This window comes from Nannospalax galili, unplaced genomic scaffold (assembly GCF_000622305.1).
Source record: "Nannospalax galili isolate Female #2095 unplaced genomic scaffold, S.galili_v1.0 scaffold1129, whole genome shotgun sequence".
NCBI lineage: Eukaryota > Metazoa > Chordata > Mammalia > Rodentia > Spalacidae > Nannospalax > Nannospalax galili.
Window position 1 is genome coordinate 548,792 of NW_008359461.1, and position 18,905 is coordinate 567,696.

At 42.5% G+C, this 18,905-nt stretch overlaps 1 protein-coding gene across 9 annotated transcripts in view; it reads left to right on the forward strand.

The window, feature by feature from the left end:
- Pcnx1 (pecanex 1) overlaps positions 1-15,704 on the forward strand; it is a 163,909-nt gene extending 148,205 nt beyond the window's left edge. For 6 of the 9 annotated variants that reach the window (XM_008823213.3, XM_008823214.3, XM_017795627.2 and 3 more), the window contains 7 exons: positions 280-430; positions 3,669-3,899; positions 5,254-5,528; positions 7,474-7,676; positions 9,335-9,777; positions 10,171-10,311; positions 10,484-15,704. In XM_008823213.3, the coding sequence (XP_008821435.1) occupies positions 280-430; positions 3,669-3,899; positions 5,254-5,528; positions 7,474-7,676; positions 9,335-9,777; positions 10,171-10,311; positions 10,484-10,624 (1,585 nt within the window). In that variant the 3' untranslated portion in view covers positions 10,625-15,704. Of the gene's footprint in view, positions 1-279; positions 431-3,668; positions 3,900-5,253; positions 5,529-7,473; positions 7,677-9,334; positions 9,778-10,058; positions 10,312-10,483 lie in introns of those variants that run through there. The other 3 variants (XR_003847835.1, XM_008823215.3, XM_017795626.2) reach the window with 3 other exon arrangements.
- Positions 15,705-18,905: the final 3,201 nt, after the last annotated feature.

The following is an 18,905-nucleotide window of genomic DNA, read 5'->3' on the forward strand; positions in this document are numbered from 1 at the left end:
TTTGAGTACCTTTTACCTTAGACTCACCTTCATTTCTTTTACTGTACAGGCCCTTTGCCTGGTGTTTATTTTCATGAGCTTTTACAGTGGTTCCTAAGCAGAAGCCCTCGGTCAAACAGGGCCTATCTCTAGTGATTCTGATTTAGGAATTCTGACTTTAGCACCCGGATTCTGTTTTCAAAACACTCCCTGATGATTCTGATGCAGAGCCAGATGTAAGAATCTGTGTCATGAAGGCCTTTGTAAAAATATGTGAACTTTTATCTCCAATCTTAACAGTAATTTAGAGTCATTCCTCTATGGATTGCATGCCCTATTTAAAGGAGATTTCCGGATTTCTTCAATTCGAGATGAGTGGATCTTTGCTGACATGGAATTGTTAAGAAAAGTAGTCGTCCCTGGAATCCGCATGTCCATCAAACTCCATCAGGTAGGAGATGGGTTTGTTTGTTTTTAAATTCCTTACTAGGGTTTACTGATGCTCCGTCATTTGATTTCCACATTCTATTTTTAGAAACCTTTGAGAAATGCTCTCATCTGAATCAGTGAAAAACATGATTCACAGCAAGACATTAACTCTTAAGCCTGCACCTGTGTTTCTAATAGTAGCAAGAATAATTTTAATATTATTATTGGAAAGTGATCTAGGCATGAATTTGGAAAATAAAGGTCTTTGACCCCTGTAATACTGGTTTGACTTCATGTGATTGTAATTCAGGCCTCTTCCCAAGTAAGTGTCCCACTGAAAATGCAGTACAGTAATGGCCCAGGATTGACCTGAGTGTTGCTGTCACCAAGCCCTGTTCCATTTACTGTGTTCTATATAGTGGTGGTTAGACAAACTCACCTTTCATTAAACAATGCTAGTAGGATACTGAAATTGAAATTCGGCCCCACAATGCATTTCCAAAGCCCTAGATCATTTCAAGTGAATTTAAGCACTCGTGATCCTTTCTCTGGTCATTCCACTCAACTGAGGTTAATGTGATTGGGCAGATGCATCTGCTGTGCCCAAATCTGACTGAAATATTTTCCCCTAAATAAAAGGTGATGTTCTCAGCCAGGCATAGTGGCACACGCCTTTAATCCCAACACTCAGGAAGCAGATGCCAGTGGATCTCTGTGAGTTCAAGGCCAGCCTGGTCTACATAGTGAGTTCCAGGACAGCTGGTGCTACAGAGAGACCCTGTCTCAAAAAAGACCAATTAAAAAAAAAAAAAAAAAAAAATGATGTTCTTTTCAAGTGATTTACTGTATTAAAGTATTAGAATGAAGCTAAAATCTCATATTCTCTGGGAGCATACTAGTAAGGAGTAAGTTATTTGAAAACAGAATACTGTTCTGAAGATCATGGAGAAAATACTCATTTGGGATCAAGTGTGATTGTCCTTGTTCAGACTAACTTTAGAGTTTTAAGACAAAATATAATACATTTGACAGAAAAGCAGCCGGGCATGGTGGCACATGCCTGTAGTCCCAGCACTTGGGAGGCAGAGGCAGGCGGATCTCTGTGAGTTCAAGGCCAGCCTGGTCTACATAGTGAGTTCCAGGACAGCTGGGGCTACAGGAAGATCCTGCTTCAAAAAGACCAAAAAAAAGAAAGAAAAGGCAAGGACCAGGTTAATTGAGAGAGGGAGCACTGTACTGAGAGACTGAACCTAGAGCCTTATGCCCACAGGGTAGGTGAGCTATATCCTCAGCCCTCATTTTACTTTAAAAAAAAAAAAATTGAGACAGAGTCTTGCCAAGTTGTCCAGGCTGGCTTTGAACGACTCAGTAGGGCAGGCAGGTCTTAAATTTTTGATCCTCCTGTCTCAGCTTCCTGAGTAGCTGGGATTAACAGGCATATACCATCAGGCCCCAACATAAAAAACTCCAAAATTTCTACAGTTCAATCCCAGTGAAAAGAAATATTTGAACAAGATTAAAGTCTTCACTTGTAGCATGCCTGATAACTTTGGTCCATTTTATCAAGAATGTGTTTATTGCTTGTGTCAGAACTTTTTTTCCTCATCCAAATAACTGTACTAATGTTAGTAAACAAAAGTGCTAGCATCTCTTCCCCAATGGAACTGGTTGCTTGAAGGCAGCATACCATATGACAGGACATGTCTGTTGTCCAGGAAAGTACAAAGCCAGTATTTAACAGAAAGGTTAGGAGCAACCAAAAGTCTACACTGCTCATCTGTTTGGTGGTTTACAAACGCTGTCTTAGCAGAAGCGGTCAAGGTCCAGGATTCTTAGGCAAGAGATTCATCCAGGTATCAGAGGCTCTGTTGACCTGGAGGTACCGCATACCAACTCTGAGCCTAGAAAGCAACTCTGCCCCCCTGAACTTCAGTTCTGACACATGTGAAGAGCAGGTGCTGTGTCGGCTCCCTTAACAGCTGGTCGAAATGCTGGGCCTGAGGACACTGCTGGCCTGAAAAGCATTGTTCGCATGTGCAGCATTATTCTCACAGACCTCCCCCAGACTCAGAGCCAGCCTGCTGGGGACTGCCTTCTCACAGTTGTCCCTTCCTGCAGCAGCACAGGCTCTGGTCTTTGGGGCCGCGCACAGATGAGTCACTTTACTACATGTAGACATGTGTCGGCCTCCTAACTAAATATGAAAACAGCCAATAAAGTACTTGCATTTCCTGAATAGCATCATTCTGACCTTTAGATTTGTGTTAAGATTCTTTTGGAACATGTCTTATGATTCCCTGTTAGCTTGTAGGCTTTAAAAGGGAGGTATGTACCTTTGTCTCATCCACGCTTCCTGCCGCAGTCTTTCTCATAACAGAGATACCAAATATTTATCACGTGAATGAGTAGCTATTAAGACCAAGAAACTCTTCAGAGCAGGACCGGAATACCTGGTCTGTGTCCAAAGCTCAGGACTGAGAGTTGGCAAAACTAGAGGTGAGGCAGGATGCGTGGCAAGTTACAAGAATTACAGATGTGCTGGAGTGGGGGATTTAGCTCAGTGGTAGAGCGCTTGCCTAGCAAGCGCAAGGCCCTGGGCTCGGTCCTCAGCTCCGAAAAAAAAAAAGACAAAATAACAAGTATTACAGATGTGATGCTGTATGGGAAACGCACCCAATTTTAAAAGGATACAATATGGAGATCTTTTGTAGATCTTCCTTAACTCATGACAGTGAAGTAAGTCTCAAAATATATACATGAAGACCAACAAGATGACTCAGTGGTTAAAGGCACTCACCACATAAGTCTGCAGACCTGAGTTCAATCTCCAGACCCACTTAAAGGTGGAAGGAGAGAACTGACTCCACAGAGTTCCCCTCTGATATCCACATGTATACTGTGGCGTGTACACACATCATGTACACATAACAATAAAAAATTAAATATGCATGAATAACTATATGAAAAAACAGCTTGGAAGAAGAAAAGACAATATATAAAACTTGAAAATGATGCTTTTTATATAAAACTCCAAGGGTGGGATTGGTTGAAGAACTTGAAATGTAGTATAATAGTAATGCGTTCATTCCTAACCTGGTTAAAACGAAGACTATCCTCATCATTGGTATAGATAGTAGGAAACTAAGTCAGTTTGCAGGAGTTTTTGCTTAATAACTTCTTAGTAACTCTAGAGGTTTTTCTCATCCTCAAAGTCATTCTCCTCTTTTCCTAAAACCCATATTTTGCATTTCTCTGTGCAGGATCATTTCACTTCCCCGGATGAGTATGACGACCCCACTGTGCTCTATGAAGCCATCGTGTCTCATGAAAAGAACCTGGTGATAGCCCACGAAGGGGACCCTGCGTGGCGGAGCGCTGTTCTTGCTAACTCTCCTTCACTGCTGGCTCTGCGGCATGTCATGGATGATGGCGCCAACGAGTACAAGATCATCATGCTCAACAGACGCTACCTGAGCTTCAGAGTCATCAAGGTCAGCCTCTGGGTCATGTATTGTCATCTAAAAAAGCTGAAGTTCCATAACTTAGTCCAGCCCTTTAAAATGTAATTGACTCGTTTTACAAAGTGAGTAACCAGACTAGCAGCATTCATAGCTTTTGAACACATATTTTCAGTGATTTATTCAGCCCTGTGAGATTTTCTGATTTGCTATAAAACCTTAAATTTTTTTGCTTCTCCTGGTGTTGGTGTGGTCTTTTACCTGTCATACATGCAATCTAGGCAGTAGCACTTTTAAAAAGCACTGTATTCTGATAAGGCACCTTTCCTAGGTTAGAAGAAGCTTATGCTTCATGATGATTCAAAGCTGACTGTAGATTGTTCGCCCTTTTATCATCCCCTCCCCTCCCCTTCTCTCCTCCCCTCTCCTCTCCTCTCCCTTCTTCCCTTTTCTGACAGGGTTTTGTAGTCTAACCTGACCTCAAACTCACTATGTACCCAAGGCTGGCCTTGAACTCCTGATCCTTTTGCTTCTCTCTTTCAAGTGCTGGATTTACAGGTGTGTATCACCTTGCCTGGCTAAATGAAATAGTCCCCTCCCATCCTCTACTCTCCTCGCCTCTCCTCTCCTCTGTCTCTGTCTCTCTCACTCGCTTGCTCACTCCCTCTTACTCTCTCTTTCTGTATGTGTACCTGTGTGTCTATGTGCCTGTATCTCTTGTGTGTGTGTGTATGTGTGTGTGTGTACACGTGTCTGTCTGTGTCTCTATGTATGTGTGTCTGCATAAACATTTCAGGACTTTTGGAAGTTTTTTTTTATTCATGGTATATACTGATTCTTTTTTTTTTTTTTTTTTTTTACTTTTTGAGACAGGGTCTCCCTGTAGCCCCAGCTGGCCTGGAACTCACTATATAGACCAGGCTGGCCTCGAACTCACAGAGATCTGCCTGTCTCAGTCTCCCAAGAGCTGGGACTACAGGCATGCCACCACGCCCATAGTGATTCATTTTTATCTGCATCATTTAATCAATCCCAAGATATCACAAACACCCTTTCAACCTGAAATATGCTGCCTGTTTATGTCTGTCAAAAATATCCATTATGTAGTTCAGTAAATTGAGTCCTTCATCAGTTTGACAAACTAAATAGACTGCATTTTACTTAGCACCTTCAGAAGATGGAGCAGGGCAAAGAGCTGCTATCGCTCAGCAGTCTGCCATCAGTGAAGGCACAGTGGTCACAGGCCTGATCAAATGGGACCTGTGCATTCCAGCTTTTCACAGTTGCTCATTGTACTGAGCTGCCTGTCAGCCCCATTTCTGCTCTTCTGTTTCTCTGAACTTTTTTCTTGGTCCCTTACGTGGTTCCTGTATGCTCTGGTCTGCAGGTCAATAAGGAGTGTGTCCGAGGTCTTTGGGCTGGACAACAGCAAGAGCTTGTTTTTCTCCGGAACCGGAACCCAGAGAGAGGGAGCATCCAGAATGCAAAGCAGGCTCTGCGGAACATGATAAACTCCTCTTGTGATCAGCCTATTGGCTACCCCATCTTTGTGTCACCCCTGACAACATCTTATTCTGACAGCCATGAACAGCTCAAAGAAATTCTTGGGGGTCCTATCAGCTTGGGAAATATCAGAAACTTCGTTGTGTCCACCTGGCACAGGTACTACGGGGTTGGGTTTTTCAGTGGGCCGCTTTTTCCCAGCGGTGTGTATTAACATGGGACGCTTGTAGAAAAGACAGAGAATCCATGGCATAATGCTCACACAGAGCATATCTGAACACCACAGAATAGAATCTAAGATTTGTATCTTCAGAAATTAAGGTAAGCCTAACAGATACTCAGCAAACATCAGTGGAGCTCCTGTAACTGTGGCAGCGGTATCAGTAAACCTTGAATATTCCCTCCTTTGTTTAATTTTTTTCACAGTGTTGCAGCATCTTGCCACTATTAAGAGAAAAATATTAGAAACATCACAAGTGATTACTTTGTTCGGTTTTATCTTTTTGGTCCAGCGGGAGGCGGACACTGCACACATCCTGAAACTGCAGGTTCCATGCAGAGCTTCTGTTGCCTTGTTAACAACCCGTCATCTCCAGACCTCAGATCTATAGTGTGTTCCAGTACACATGTGAAGTGATCTTTTGCCCTTTGTCTAGTGAAGCCTGACATGATTTTCTAGGAGCATCATAATTTGTGGAGAGTACTGAAAAAGTATAGAATATTATTCTCACTTTCTTAAGAGTTGTTGAGTTTCCAGAGTGGAGAGATAGCTCAGCAGTTAAGCGCACTGGCTGCTCTTGCAGAGGACCCAGGTTCGATTCCCAGCACCCACATGCCATCTGTAACTCCAGTTCCAGGGGATCTGACACCCTCTTCTAACCTCCATGGACATTGCACGACACAGGTTCACAACTACCGACATGGCAGGCAATACACTCATACACATAAAATTAATAAAATATTTTTAAGAGAATTGTTGAGTTTCTTAACTGTCAGAGCATAAAAAGAGAACAGCACATTCACATAGTGCTTTAAGATTCTTCTAGTCATGCCCAGTGTTTGCAGAGTAAAGTTGTAACAGTCTCCAACCAAAGAGAAGGAGAAATATAAGCCAGTACAGTGTTGAAAAGAAACTTTATTTTCAAGAAAAGCTCTGTGTTATTAGGCACTGTCTAGAAGAAATTGAGCTCCTGCCCCCTTAGAAATGGTATAGAGACAAGGTTCTAATTTGCCTGGGACTAAAAGCTTTCTGGGTGCATGGCTTCCAGTGCCAAACTGAGGCAGTCACGGCCAGAGCACAGTCGTCAGTTAGTCTTCCTATATTTAAAACAAAGAACCGGGCCGGTGTGGTAGCGCACGCCTTTATTCCCAGCACTCGGGAGGCAGAGCCAGGTGGATCTCTGTGAGTTCAAGGCCAGCCTGGTCCACATAGTGAGTTCCAGGACAGCTGGGGCTACAGGGAGACCCTGTCTCCAAAAGACCAAAAAAGAAGAAGAAAACAAAGAGCCAAAACAGAAGAGAAAAAAACCGATTGTGACACCTCTCTTGAAATGTACTCCAGCAGCAGTATGCATAAGCTGGGATCTCAGAGTTTACACACTTTAGAGTTACTACCCAGATACTGGCAAGATTTCTGTTTCCAAAGCCTGGTGTGGTGGCTTTCACCTGGAGTCCTAACACATGGGAGACTGAGGCAAGAGGATTGCTGTGAATTCCGGACCCCCTGGGCTACATAGTGAGTTCTGGATCAGGCTGGGCTACAGAGTGAGGCTCTGTCTCAAACAACAAAGACTCTTTGCAGCTGGGATTCTCATGGTAAAACTGTGCTCTGTACAGCTCTTCATTATGGTGTATGGAAGATGACAGAGAATGCAGACATGGAGGCCCTGGGAACACTTTTGGCAGTGGCTAGTAAGAACAGTGTGGTTCTTAAGCCATTTTTAAAATCAGACTTCTTTTGTTCTTGATAGTGATTATACATACCATAGACTTCGAAAGGTAGATACTGACAGCATTAACAGCTCAGAAGAGCTGGAAAAAGAATAGAGGATCAACTTTGAAGTGACCTGGGGCTAATGCTTCCTACTTTGGAATCTCTTCCCAGGCTAAGGAAAGGTTGTGGAGCTGGCTGTAACAGTGGTGGCAATATTGAAGATTCTGACACTGGAGGTGGGACTTCCTGTCCTGGTAACAGTGCCACAACTGCCGGTGAGCCTCATAACAACGCACCCCAGGGAAGCACCGGATATCCTGGACAGGGATCTGGAACAGGACTCCACCCGCCTGTCACTTATCCTCCAGCACTAGGTAACGTGAAGCAGAGTTATGGATGTTGACTTCTTAGTCATGGGAGCAGCGAGTATTTTGTCAGTGGAGGAATGTATATCATGTACTTGGAAATGCAGTCAGTGTTTTACTAAACTTTCAGTTGTGCATTGTACTGTTTATATCAATGTGTAAATCTTTGTAATCACTCATTGCTTTCTTAGGCTAGACCTTGTAAGTCGGTACCTAATACCCAAATCCTTCCCAGTTTCTTTGCTCTCCAGTGGGTAGTCTGGCAGTGGATAGGCTGGGCAGTCAGGAAGGAAAGCCTGTGCCACCAGCCTTCCCATCTTGTGCATCGTCATTCCAGCTTCCTCTTGATTGAATCAAGCTAGTTACCACAGCCATTTCCTTGTAACTTCTTGTGAGTGTGGTGAGAACATTTTAGGGCTCCTCAGCAGTATTCAAGCAGACCAATCTTACTCTCTGTAGTCATCCTGAAACTCATCTCCAGAACTCATTCGTCCTGTCCTACTGGAACTTGGCACCCTTTAACCAGCATCTCCCTCTTTCCCTGCCCCGCCCCCCAGCCACTGTTCCACCCTTGGCCTCTCTGAGTTCGACTCTTAGATTCCACATGTCAGTGAAATCATGCAGTGTTTTTTTAATTATTTTGTATGTGTGAGTGTATTGCTTGAATGTATGTAAGTGGACCCATGTGGTGCAGTGCCCTTGGAAGTCAGAAGAGGGCATCAGATCCTCTGGAGCTAGAGTTATGAATGGTTGTTAACTGCCATGTGGGTGCTGGGAAGTGAATCCAGTTCCTCTGCAAGAGCAGCCAGTGCTCTTAACTGTTGAGCCATCTCTCCAGCCCATGCAGTGTTTCTTAATGAACATTCTGTCTCGTTTCCAAGATAGTTCATCTCTGATTCATTAAAGAAGTAATATAATACTTTCCTAAATTTTTTTGAGAATTTTGTACCTCAGTATTTACATCATTTGCATCCCTCCTTCTTCCCCTCTAGCTCCTCCCACACTCCCCACTTGCCTCTCAATATCCTGATTTCTTCTTTATTATTGTGACATATATGCAACCTATTAAGTCCACTTTTGGTGCTAGTAATTACTTTCTGAAATATTTCTATAAGAGATGTTTTAGAATTTATCCTAACTTTACATCCACATACTTCCTGTAAATTATTTGTCTTTCTTATGCCCTAGAATTTGAATATTAAAAAGCCTTAAGAAATAAAAAAATTATATCTGGAAATCATACAAGAAAACAAATGTCTCAGATATTTATTTCTTTCTGATAACCTTAAAAAGTTTTAGGCATAGGGGCTGGAGAGATGACTCAGTGGTTAAGAGCACTAACTGCTCTTGCAGAGGAGCCAGGTTCAAATCCCAGCACCCACATGCAGCTAATAACCATCCATAACTTCGGTTGCGAGGCACCTTCTTCTGTCCTCTGAGGGCATTGTACAACACAGGTGCACTTACATACATGCAAGCAATACGTATTGCACATACACATAAAATAAAAATAATAAAGAAAATTTTTTAAGTTTTAGGTATAAATATCACGTTCTGTAAATTTAGGAAGTGCTTGCTGAAGGGAGAAAGTCTAAGGAACTAAAACATAAGCCTCACATGTGACATGTCCACTGTGAGTGAAGGCTGATGTTGTTGCTCCCTGGCAGGCACCAGCCACAGTGCCCACTCCGTGCAGTCGAGCCTGGTCAGACAGTCCCCCGCCCGAGCCTCCGTGGCCAGCCAGTCTTCCTACTGCTACAGCAGCCGGCACTCATCCCTCCGGATGTCCACCACGGGCTTTGTGCCCTGTCGGCGCTCCTCCACCAGCCAGATATCACTTCGAAACTTGCCATCATCCATCCAATCCCGCCTGTCCATGGCAAACCAGATGGAAGTCACGAGCCAGAGTGGCATGGCCTGTGTACAGCATGGCCTGCCCTCCTCCAGCAGCTCCAGCCAAAGCATCCCGGCCTGCAAGCATCATACCCTCGTGGGCTTTCTTGGGGCGGAGGGAGGTCAGAGCAGTGCCTCTGATGCCCAGCCAGGCAACATCTTAAGTCCTGCAAACAATGCACATGCCAGAAAGGGGGAAGTGATTTACAGAGTCCAAGTGAGTAAGCACAGAGATTTTATGCTGTTTGTCTTTTTTCATGTCTTATTTTATGTGTGAAAAAAATAAACAGTGAAAATGTGTATTATTTAGGTGGGAACTGGAGCACTTTGGAGTGCTGGGGGCAAAAAGCCTTTCTGTCAACTTAAAAACTGAAAGCAAGTTTTTGTGGCAGTAATGTTTCCTGCTTGGTGTTGACGCAGTCATTGCGAGAAGTCACTAGTAAGCCCAAAAGAATTGGTGAGGGGCTCTGAAAAAAAAATTTTTTTTAATTCCACTAGAAGCAGTGGAGAACTTAAGATGTAAAGAGTCCTGTGAAGGAAATTTATTTGCACTTTTATTTCTCATCGCCAAGAGAAGTGAGCTGGAAATGACCCTGCAGTATTTGTTTAGATTGTGGATCCCAGTCAAATTCTGGAAGGAATTAACCTGTCAAAAAGGAAAGAGCTGCAGTGGCCTGATGAGGGAATTCGGTTAAAAGCTGGGAGAAGCAGCTGGAAAGACTGGAGTCCTCAGGAGGGCATGGAAGGCCATGTAAGTTCTCGTGTGAAGCTTCTGTACGCTTTTTGATCATCTGACTCCCTTGAATGCATGTGTTTAGCTAACTTGACTTGTTAAACAGGAGTCTCCCTAGAGAGAGGGGTTTGAGTTTGAGAGTACAGTCAAGGTCCCTGCCACTAACTGCTTTTTTGTTCTGAGTCATTAGGTGATTCACCGATGGGTGCCTTGCAGCAGAGACCCAGGTACGAGGTCCCACATCGACAAGGCAGTGCTTCTGGTTCAGATTGATGACAAATACGTGACTGTCATTGAAACTGGGGTACTGGAACTTGGGGCTGAAGTGTAAGCCGATACTTTGTACCTCCGTTTCTTTTCTCCTGCCTCCCAGACCTTAGGGAGAAAGAGCAAGGTCACAGAAGATCTGCCTGCAGGAATCACCTCGGTCCTCTGTGGGAGAGACCTGAACAGTGACTTGGCTAAGCGCCTCTCCTTCACCCTGACTCCTGTCACTGTCCTCATCCCCAAATAAAGCTGAAATATTTTTTTAAGTTAGCTGCTGAGAAAACATTTTGCATGACAGATAAAGTTCTGTTAAAACACATCTTTAAAAGGCTTTCCTACGCATCACCTGTGCTTTCAGTCCACAAACTCTTCGTTTCTAAACTATGATCTCATATTTTTCTAATTTCTTTGCCAAAAACAACTGCCATGGTTTTTGTCATAGAAAATGAAATCTGTTGACCATGATTTTTACAAACAGACCCATGTGGAAGCATTCAGTTTGACACATAGCAGTATAAGAATTTAATGTACAGCAAGAAAAGATGACTAGACGTAGATTTATCTTATTCCTTGAGCACTAAAAACTTTAATAAAAAGAAAACTGCACTAATTTTTTACAACGATGCACTAAATCTGAGATTTCTCAGAACATTTATTTATATATAAAAATAAAATACCATTATTTAAATTGCCTTTGGGATTGCCCCTCCCTTTCCTGATACATGGAGTCGGCAGAGCCTGCGGCTTGTTTCCTGTTAGTGGTCTGTATTTCATTTCTGTGTGTTGGATGTGGTCTTCAAGATGAGCATGAACTCTCAAGATACACAGCTTCATCCTCAACATGTCCTGGAGCACCACCAACAGCTGCCCTCACATCTCATAGGGTTCATCATGTGTGCTCTGCTTCTCCTGTTCCCGGCATGCTCTGCTGGGGCCAGTTCTGGAACATGATTTTGCTTTTCAAAGAAGATGATGAACATCCAGGAACTTAAAGGATCGATTGCCTTTATTTGAAGAGTTCCTAGCTCTTGAAGTTATTTACATGAAGTTCAGTTTCTCAAGTAAAGTTTTTTTCAATCAGAATTGCCCAAGTGGTGCGACTTCTCTTGTTACATCCTTTAATAACTGATTCCTGTTTCCTCCTTTTCTTTTTCTGTTACTTGAATTTATTTCCTGTAATTTATGATGTATACCTGTCATTTGAAATATTTATAACTGTGAAATTGACTTAATTCATATGTGGTCTCATAAATTATATTGGTTTTTTTTTAAAGAGCATGTATTCAGGGAAATAGAGATCTTGGACTTACAATTCGGCTATGTGGAAACTGCGATTTAGATTTAATTTGCATCTTTAAGCATTTTTTTAAATTCTTAAAAATTTCCCTTTAGTTTGAAACGCCAAAGAAAACTAACCATCTCCTCTGAGCCTTTAGGAGCAGCCATCTTTCTACCCTGTGTACAGACAATAGAAAGAAGGTCAAGTTCATTTGATATTTTGTGTTTAAACTAATGCATCTAAACTCTGACTATTTCAGCATGAGGCACTGACCAGCTTTCAGCACTCAGTAGCGCCTTGTGCCCAGCAACTACTGTGCCCCTCACACAGATTTCCATTATCTGTGGAGGTGACGGGAGAGAGCTGCTTTTCCTCCTGGTTGGGACGTAGCTCTTGGTCTGTCAGGGTGCTAAGGAGAGAGGATGAAAGCGAAAAGCAAACCGTGGGCATACGCAGCCTTCCTGCACTTACACTTCACAACCTGGTTGCTCTCCCTTTTTTTAATTCTAAAACCGATGGCCACTCGGAACCCGACGCGCCTTCTGTTGACATTCCCGTAGACGTCAAACTTTGCAAACTTTACTGTTTAAAAAGTATTTGTCACATAATTTATTGAACTTTACACAAAGAAACCTTTCTAAATTGACTATTTTAAAATGCATTTTCCTGCTACCGTCATTACATTCAGAGTTTGCCACATTTGGGCAAATCCATGGCATAACGTAAGTTCGGAGTGGTGTTTTTCTGACTAAATATATGATCTGTGTGTTTTTAAAATCTTCTCAAAGGACTTAGGCTCTCTGTTGCTTATTCCCTATTTAAAATGAATATGATCTTTTCATGGTCATCCTAGATGGGGAAATAAGTGGAAGGTTTTCAATCTGAGATGGAAGATAATCTATTTTCCCCACACAGGAAAAAAAAACAAAAAGCTCAACTTTAGATTATTCAATCAGAAGGGCTGGAATTCTTTTTATTCCTGGCTACCCCTCCTCAGATAACTGTTAGACCATCATATGCTCTAAAAGTCAGATTTCATATGCAAGCCTAGATTTTGTATGGCACATATATATGTCGTCTTAATTTGAGACAGTTGAACATTTTTCTTAAAACAGATTATCTTTCATGATCACATAATACTTTGTTAAATTTATACATTAGAAACCTCGAGAGAAACCCTGTTCTTATTTTTTTTTTATCTAAACTGATAGTCTTAAAGAAAAATATTACTTTTCTAATTATAGCATGGTTTCATAGCGAATTGGAGGAAGATTCATGTCATCAGATTAAATTGATCGTAAATGTTTTTGCCCTGTACCCCCTGGATAGTGAGCTGTTTTAGATTTTCTGCTTCGCCTTTCTAACAGAAGTAGAGGACTCCAGCATACCTCAGTGCTTTTAGTCCACGAGTGCCAAAACTTCAGAGTTCCATAATTTGCAAGTCATTAAAACGTTTCATTTAGTAGAGCTGCTCGGTTGAAGGCTTTGTTGTCGTCTTAGTCGCTCCCTGCTTTACCCGCCTTGAGAGGACAATCCTGGAATGGCCTGTTTTCATCTTCCGTGGCAAAAAAGAAAAAAAAAACTACTTGTAGTTGTAAACTCAGCTTTTGGTTGGCCTTTCAACTTGTACCCTGGTGTAAACTCTTTTGTACACCACTTTCAACAGTTGGTAAAACTTTTAATGTTGACTTTTTGCTAAAGAGCTTTAATTTTTCCAAGAATCTAGATTAACGTAAAGATGCTGATATTTATGGAACTTGGGAGAGGTGTGGTGAAGCGGTATGAGTATTTTTAAAGATAAGATTAATTACTTTTTAGGAAACTAGTGAACAAATTTAATCTGTATTCTGACTTCTCTGGGTTTCCGTTAGTAGAGGATTCAATTCTGTTAGATTTGAGATATTTTGAAAGGAAAAATATTTCAAGTATATCTGAAATACTTCTTGGTCTCAAACCAGAAGATAGCGGACAATGTTTCTCTCTAGAAGGATGTGTGGAAATGACTCTGGGTACCAGCTCTCAAGCAGTGCACATGCAGATTCTCCCATAGGAAATCAGCTCGTTAAGAAGCTTTCTGGAGTGTTTTCTTTTTTCATCTCCTATCACATATAAAATGCAGCTTCACATCTAGACAAGACTAACGACGTCAGCTTCACATCTAGACAAGGCTAGCTTGGTGTCAACTTCACATCTAGGCAAAGCTAGCTTGGCCATACTCACTTCTGCTTGGTTTCTGAGCAGTGTCCTTCCCCTCTGTGTGGGAACTTGGATGGATCACTGTCAAGTCATTCATCTAGAACTGGGTCTTTTCAATTTATGATTTACCCAGTATCTAAAATTGTCTCTTTTTGAAGCTAAATTTCAAGCTTCCTTTTTCTCAAATATGTGACGAAAAAAAAAATAATAATAATAATAGTGTTATGTGAGAATTCTTTGAATTTATGTTTCCTAGCAACTGAAACTGCTGTCCAGTGTGTTACCTTTACGTTTAAATGCCTTTTCATGAATATGGGTAGATTTCTTTCTGGTTTTAGGTTGTCGGTATCCAGTTTACTCTTTTGTAGTGATCGTCTATAAAATTACTTTGGACACAGACCCAGTTAATTTTTCCTCATGGGATGATACGTTGTTCAACTAAGATCCATCCCTTCCCCCTCCAGAGGCATTTTCTTTAGCTCCAAGGTGAGCAGAGACAATGTCAGTCGAGGTTAAGATGGTGCATAGAGCTTGTTAATGACCTTTGAACTTTCTGTTTCAAATGTGCATCTTGAGTTTTATTCATCAGGAGAAAGGAAAATTAGATGCTACAATGTATTTAGGTGGTGTGACTTTTAAGACTATGTTGGATACATTAGGTATTTTTAAAATAAGTGTGAAGAAGCCAGCCCCTCTGTTTATTAAGCACCCAGGCCATTCTCAGTTGAAACTTTCGACCTGTTCAAGAACTGAAATTAGAAAGAATTATCGTAAAATATGTCTAGAAGTTTATTTTGCTTGGAACCAGAGGTTTATTTTCTACTATGAGTTACCTTACCAGAGTCATCTGTCAAGAATCATTTGTGGTAAAGATTTCTCTCTCGTTGAGAAGTCAGATATTCTTTCTGAATTAGGGTAAACAACTCACTTGTGAGCTGAACTTGGCGATCTGCCATTTTGTGGAGTCAGTATCCCATTCTTTGGGGGAACCTGAGCTGATCGCCCCTGCAGGTCTACACACAGCTTTGTCATCACACTTATACCTATGGGATAGGGTTCTGTATGTGATCATGATTCAGAGAAGCCTAATGGAAGGAATCAAGGTTGTCTGATAGGTGAGGGTGGGTCCTGAGTGTCACCTGCACTGTAGAGGATGAGATGGCTGCTCCAGATGACTCTAGGGTATGGTTGTGGTTAAACAGGATTCCAAACCAAAATAATAGAAATGGGGGAGGGGGAAGCCTACTAGCTTGTGCTTCTTAAAAGCTTATAGTTTCAGAATATTGTAAACACTGATTATGTTAACCCTCTTCAGTGTGGCGAGGAGTTCTGCATGGAGAAATGGAAGGCGGAATGTGAGGAGTGATTGTGGGAGAGCGGGCCTGCGGAAGGAGGGGCTTCCCCCTTTCTGATTATGGGTTCTGGAAGGTCATGCCTTTACCAGCATTCAATGTACACCAGAGATGTGTTCTTGCACATGTCTGTGAGCACGCACATTCATGTGTGTGTGTGTATGTGTGTGTGAGTGTTACTATAAACTGCTTGTAAATACTATAGTTGTTTAAGATGGAAAATAAAAGCTAAAGGATCTTTTGGCAAATATATTGCATCAAAATATACAGTATTGACCGTGGATAAAACACAGGAAATAAATTTTTTTTCATTTTGCCTTCTGTCCATTTTTGTCAAATTAAAGTAGAATACAGTGTATTAGTTTGGTGTGGCATGTTATTACAACACACACTTGGTTCTGAGGCAGTCATTTTAACCAGAAGCTTTGGCCTGCAAACAGGATTTGGCTTATAGTAGATAGAAGTGTGCACTCCACTGATAGAGATGTGCCCTCTGTCCTAAGAGACTCTCCTCCACAAGGTGACAGGTTACATCCTTTGAGTGCTGCATACCTACAGGATGTAAGTGTTCAGTTACACACTAAATTACAGTGCAGAAGAAAGAATGTCTGGATTCTGGTCCAAGCCAGACAAGTGCCAGCTTGTTTAGTGCCCTGGGGCTGTGCGCTCATCAGTGACCACACATCCTTTGAAAAGATGCAAACTGGTTTATGGTGAAAAGGAACGTGCTCTCTTGATTATGTCACCAACTAAGCTATTCCATCATCTTAACTATTGGTAAGAACTAGCAGGAGGCCGATTATTTACTTTCTGCAAGAAAGCCTCAAACAATTTACTACCTCTCTCACAGATCACAGTATTCTTGGTTAAAGGACAGTATTTGTAGTCATAGGAAATATGCTGAAGTGAAGTGTCTTCAGAGAAAGGAAGGGAGCCCCTGTGAAAGTGAGTTTCACTCATCTTGGAGTTAATTCAGGGAGCTTTTGGTAGGAAACTTGGATCCCATAAGACCTCTTTTTACAAATTTTTTGATTGATTGGTTTTTATTTTATGTGGATGTTTTACCTGCATGTATGTAAGTGCACCTTGTGGTGCAATGCCTGTGGAGGCTAGTAGAGGGTGTCAGATCCCCTGGAATTGGAATTAAAATTGTCAGCCGCCTTATGGGTGGGAACTGAATCCAGGTCCCCTGGAAGAACAGCCAGCGCTCTTAACCTCTGAACCGTCTCTCCAACCCTGTTCTCATTTTAAAATGCAGTTTACTTGGATTTTTTTTTTTTTGGTCTTTTTGAAACAGGGTCTCCCTGTAGCCCCAGCTGGCCTTGAACTCTTTATGTAGATCAAGCTGGCCTTGATGTCACAGAGATCTGTCTGACTCTGCCTCCTGAGTGCTGAGATTAAATGCATGCACCAGCTCTTACCATTTTTTATCTAAATGTTTGGGGAGACTCTAGCCTTGTGGGAGCATCTTTCTCTGAGCCATACGCTTGTAGGGACCACCTGAGGGCCACTTCCTTGTTCTGTCAGCACTTAACTATATATAATGCCTTCATATGTGCTTATGAAAGGCAACAAAACATAATCCTATTTCAGAGCTTGAAAAAGTGTGTACTTGAGTTGACACAAGAGGACTCTGGATTACTCAACGTCAAGTGGCTAGTGAAGGGTCTGTGTGGAACACTTTCCAGACATCATCAAGTTTAGGGGCCCATGAGCTAACTGTGCCAAAGGAAAATTCCCTTTTAGGTGTCCTTTTGTTTCTGAGGACATTGTATTAATACATAAATAACTGATCCAGATGAGAATACTCCAGATCTCTGGTCTCATCTTGAAGCCTGTTTTTAGTCAATATCCAGGATAGCACTAAATGACACTTGGCCTCAGATAGGTGACTAGTTGCCCTTTGACGTTTGGTGTCGTTCTCTAGTGCGGTGAGGGCTGGAAGAAGTGCTGGGCACAGGGAGTAGGCCTGCCATTCAGTCACGGCAATGCTCCAGCCAGTTCTTCAGCAGTCTGCGGATCCACCACGTTGCTTTAAGTTGTCACTTCAGATCCAGGGTCTAGGGCCACCTACCCGGGCCAGAGCTGGCCAGTTACTAAATGTGGGCTGTCTCTGGGAGGAGACTTTACTTCCAGAAGTTCACTTCCATTGGCTAGAGGGCACTTCCTATGCAGTCATGGAGAATAAGCAATTCTCTCACTGTGAGAATGGTGGCACACGGCATCCAGTCCATTGACATAGGTCAGAGAGTTCTACACAAGAGAATGTGTTCTGGGGGAACTGGCAAAGTATACTAGCCAAGGAACATCTAATACCTTTGCTCACCCAGCTCTGTGCAGGACGTGGGTTATGGACATGAAAGGATCTTGACTACAAGAGCTCACAACCATAAACCATGTATCAAGGGAAGAATTAAGACCAATCTCAATAAGGGGGCTGTGGCCAAAAAGACAAGGTGGACCTTCAGTGTAGTAAACCTGCAAGCTGGCTTAGGAGCCCACAGATCTCCTTTGTGAAACACCCAGATTTCTAGCTCTTTTGAGGAGCCCTGGAGGACTCTGGAGCACAGCACTGGTATTTAGGCCGGTCTGCAGGTTCCCATCCTTCACTGACAAGGACACACACATCCGTAGTGCTGCCCAGGACTAGAAATCTGTACATCAGAGGACCATCATGACAATCCATGTCAAGACAAGGGTGTTCGAGGGTGGCCTTGCCTTCAGTCCTAAAGGAAACAAGAGCCCTGGAATCCAGAAAGCTCCCAAATCTCAGCCAGTAAAGGCAAAGGGGAAACTGGCTCTGCTGTGTCCCTGACAGAACCTGCCACGAGATGGCAGCAGGAGCTCAGCCTGCACTGGAGAGACGCTGGGGTGTGCGCCTGTAGCTGCACAGTGGCTGCGTGTGCCTTTCACAGTACCCCAAGGACATAGCTCTTCAGAAGCAAGGTGAGGCATGAGAAATGAACCTGCAAAAGACCGAGTTTAAGTCACTCTGCCTATGGGTAGGCCCACCCTGACCACTCACCACTTACTCCTCAGCTCCTGCACCTACTTAGCACCTGCCCCTGTTGAAATTCTTTCCCTGGATTCTGAATGTTAGTGTGGGCCCTGCAATCATAAATCAAGATTGTCTATAAAACATCCCAGGTTGCCGGGCGTGGTGGCTCACGCCTTTAGTCCCAGCACTCGGGAGGCAGAGGCAAGTGGATCTCTGTGAGTTCGAGGCCAGCCTGGTCTACATAGTTTCAGGATAGCTGGGGCTACAGGGAGACCCTGTCTCCAAAAGACAAAAAAAAAAAAACCAACATCCCAGGTCTTGTAGAATCAGTTTTTTTTTTAATTATTTATTTAATAAACATAATTAGAAGAAACATTTCATTACAACAGCATTGACACATTCCATAACAATTTCCAGAGATAAGATACATCTCTTTCAAAATTGGCTGTAAATTTTTAGGTTTACAGTTGAATTAATAGAGTTATACAATATTGAACTCAGTATAAACCCTATAAGACAT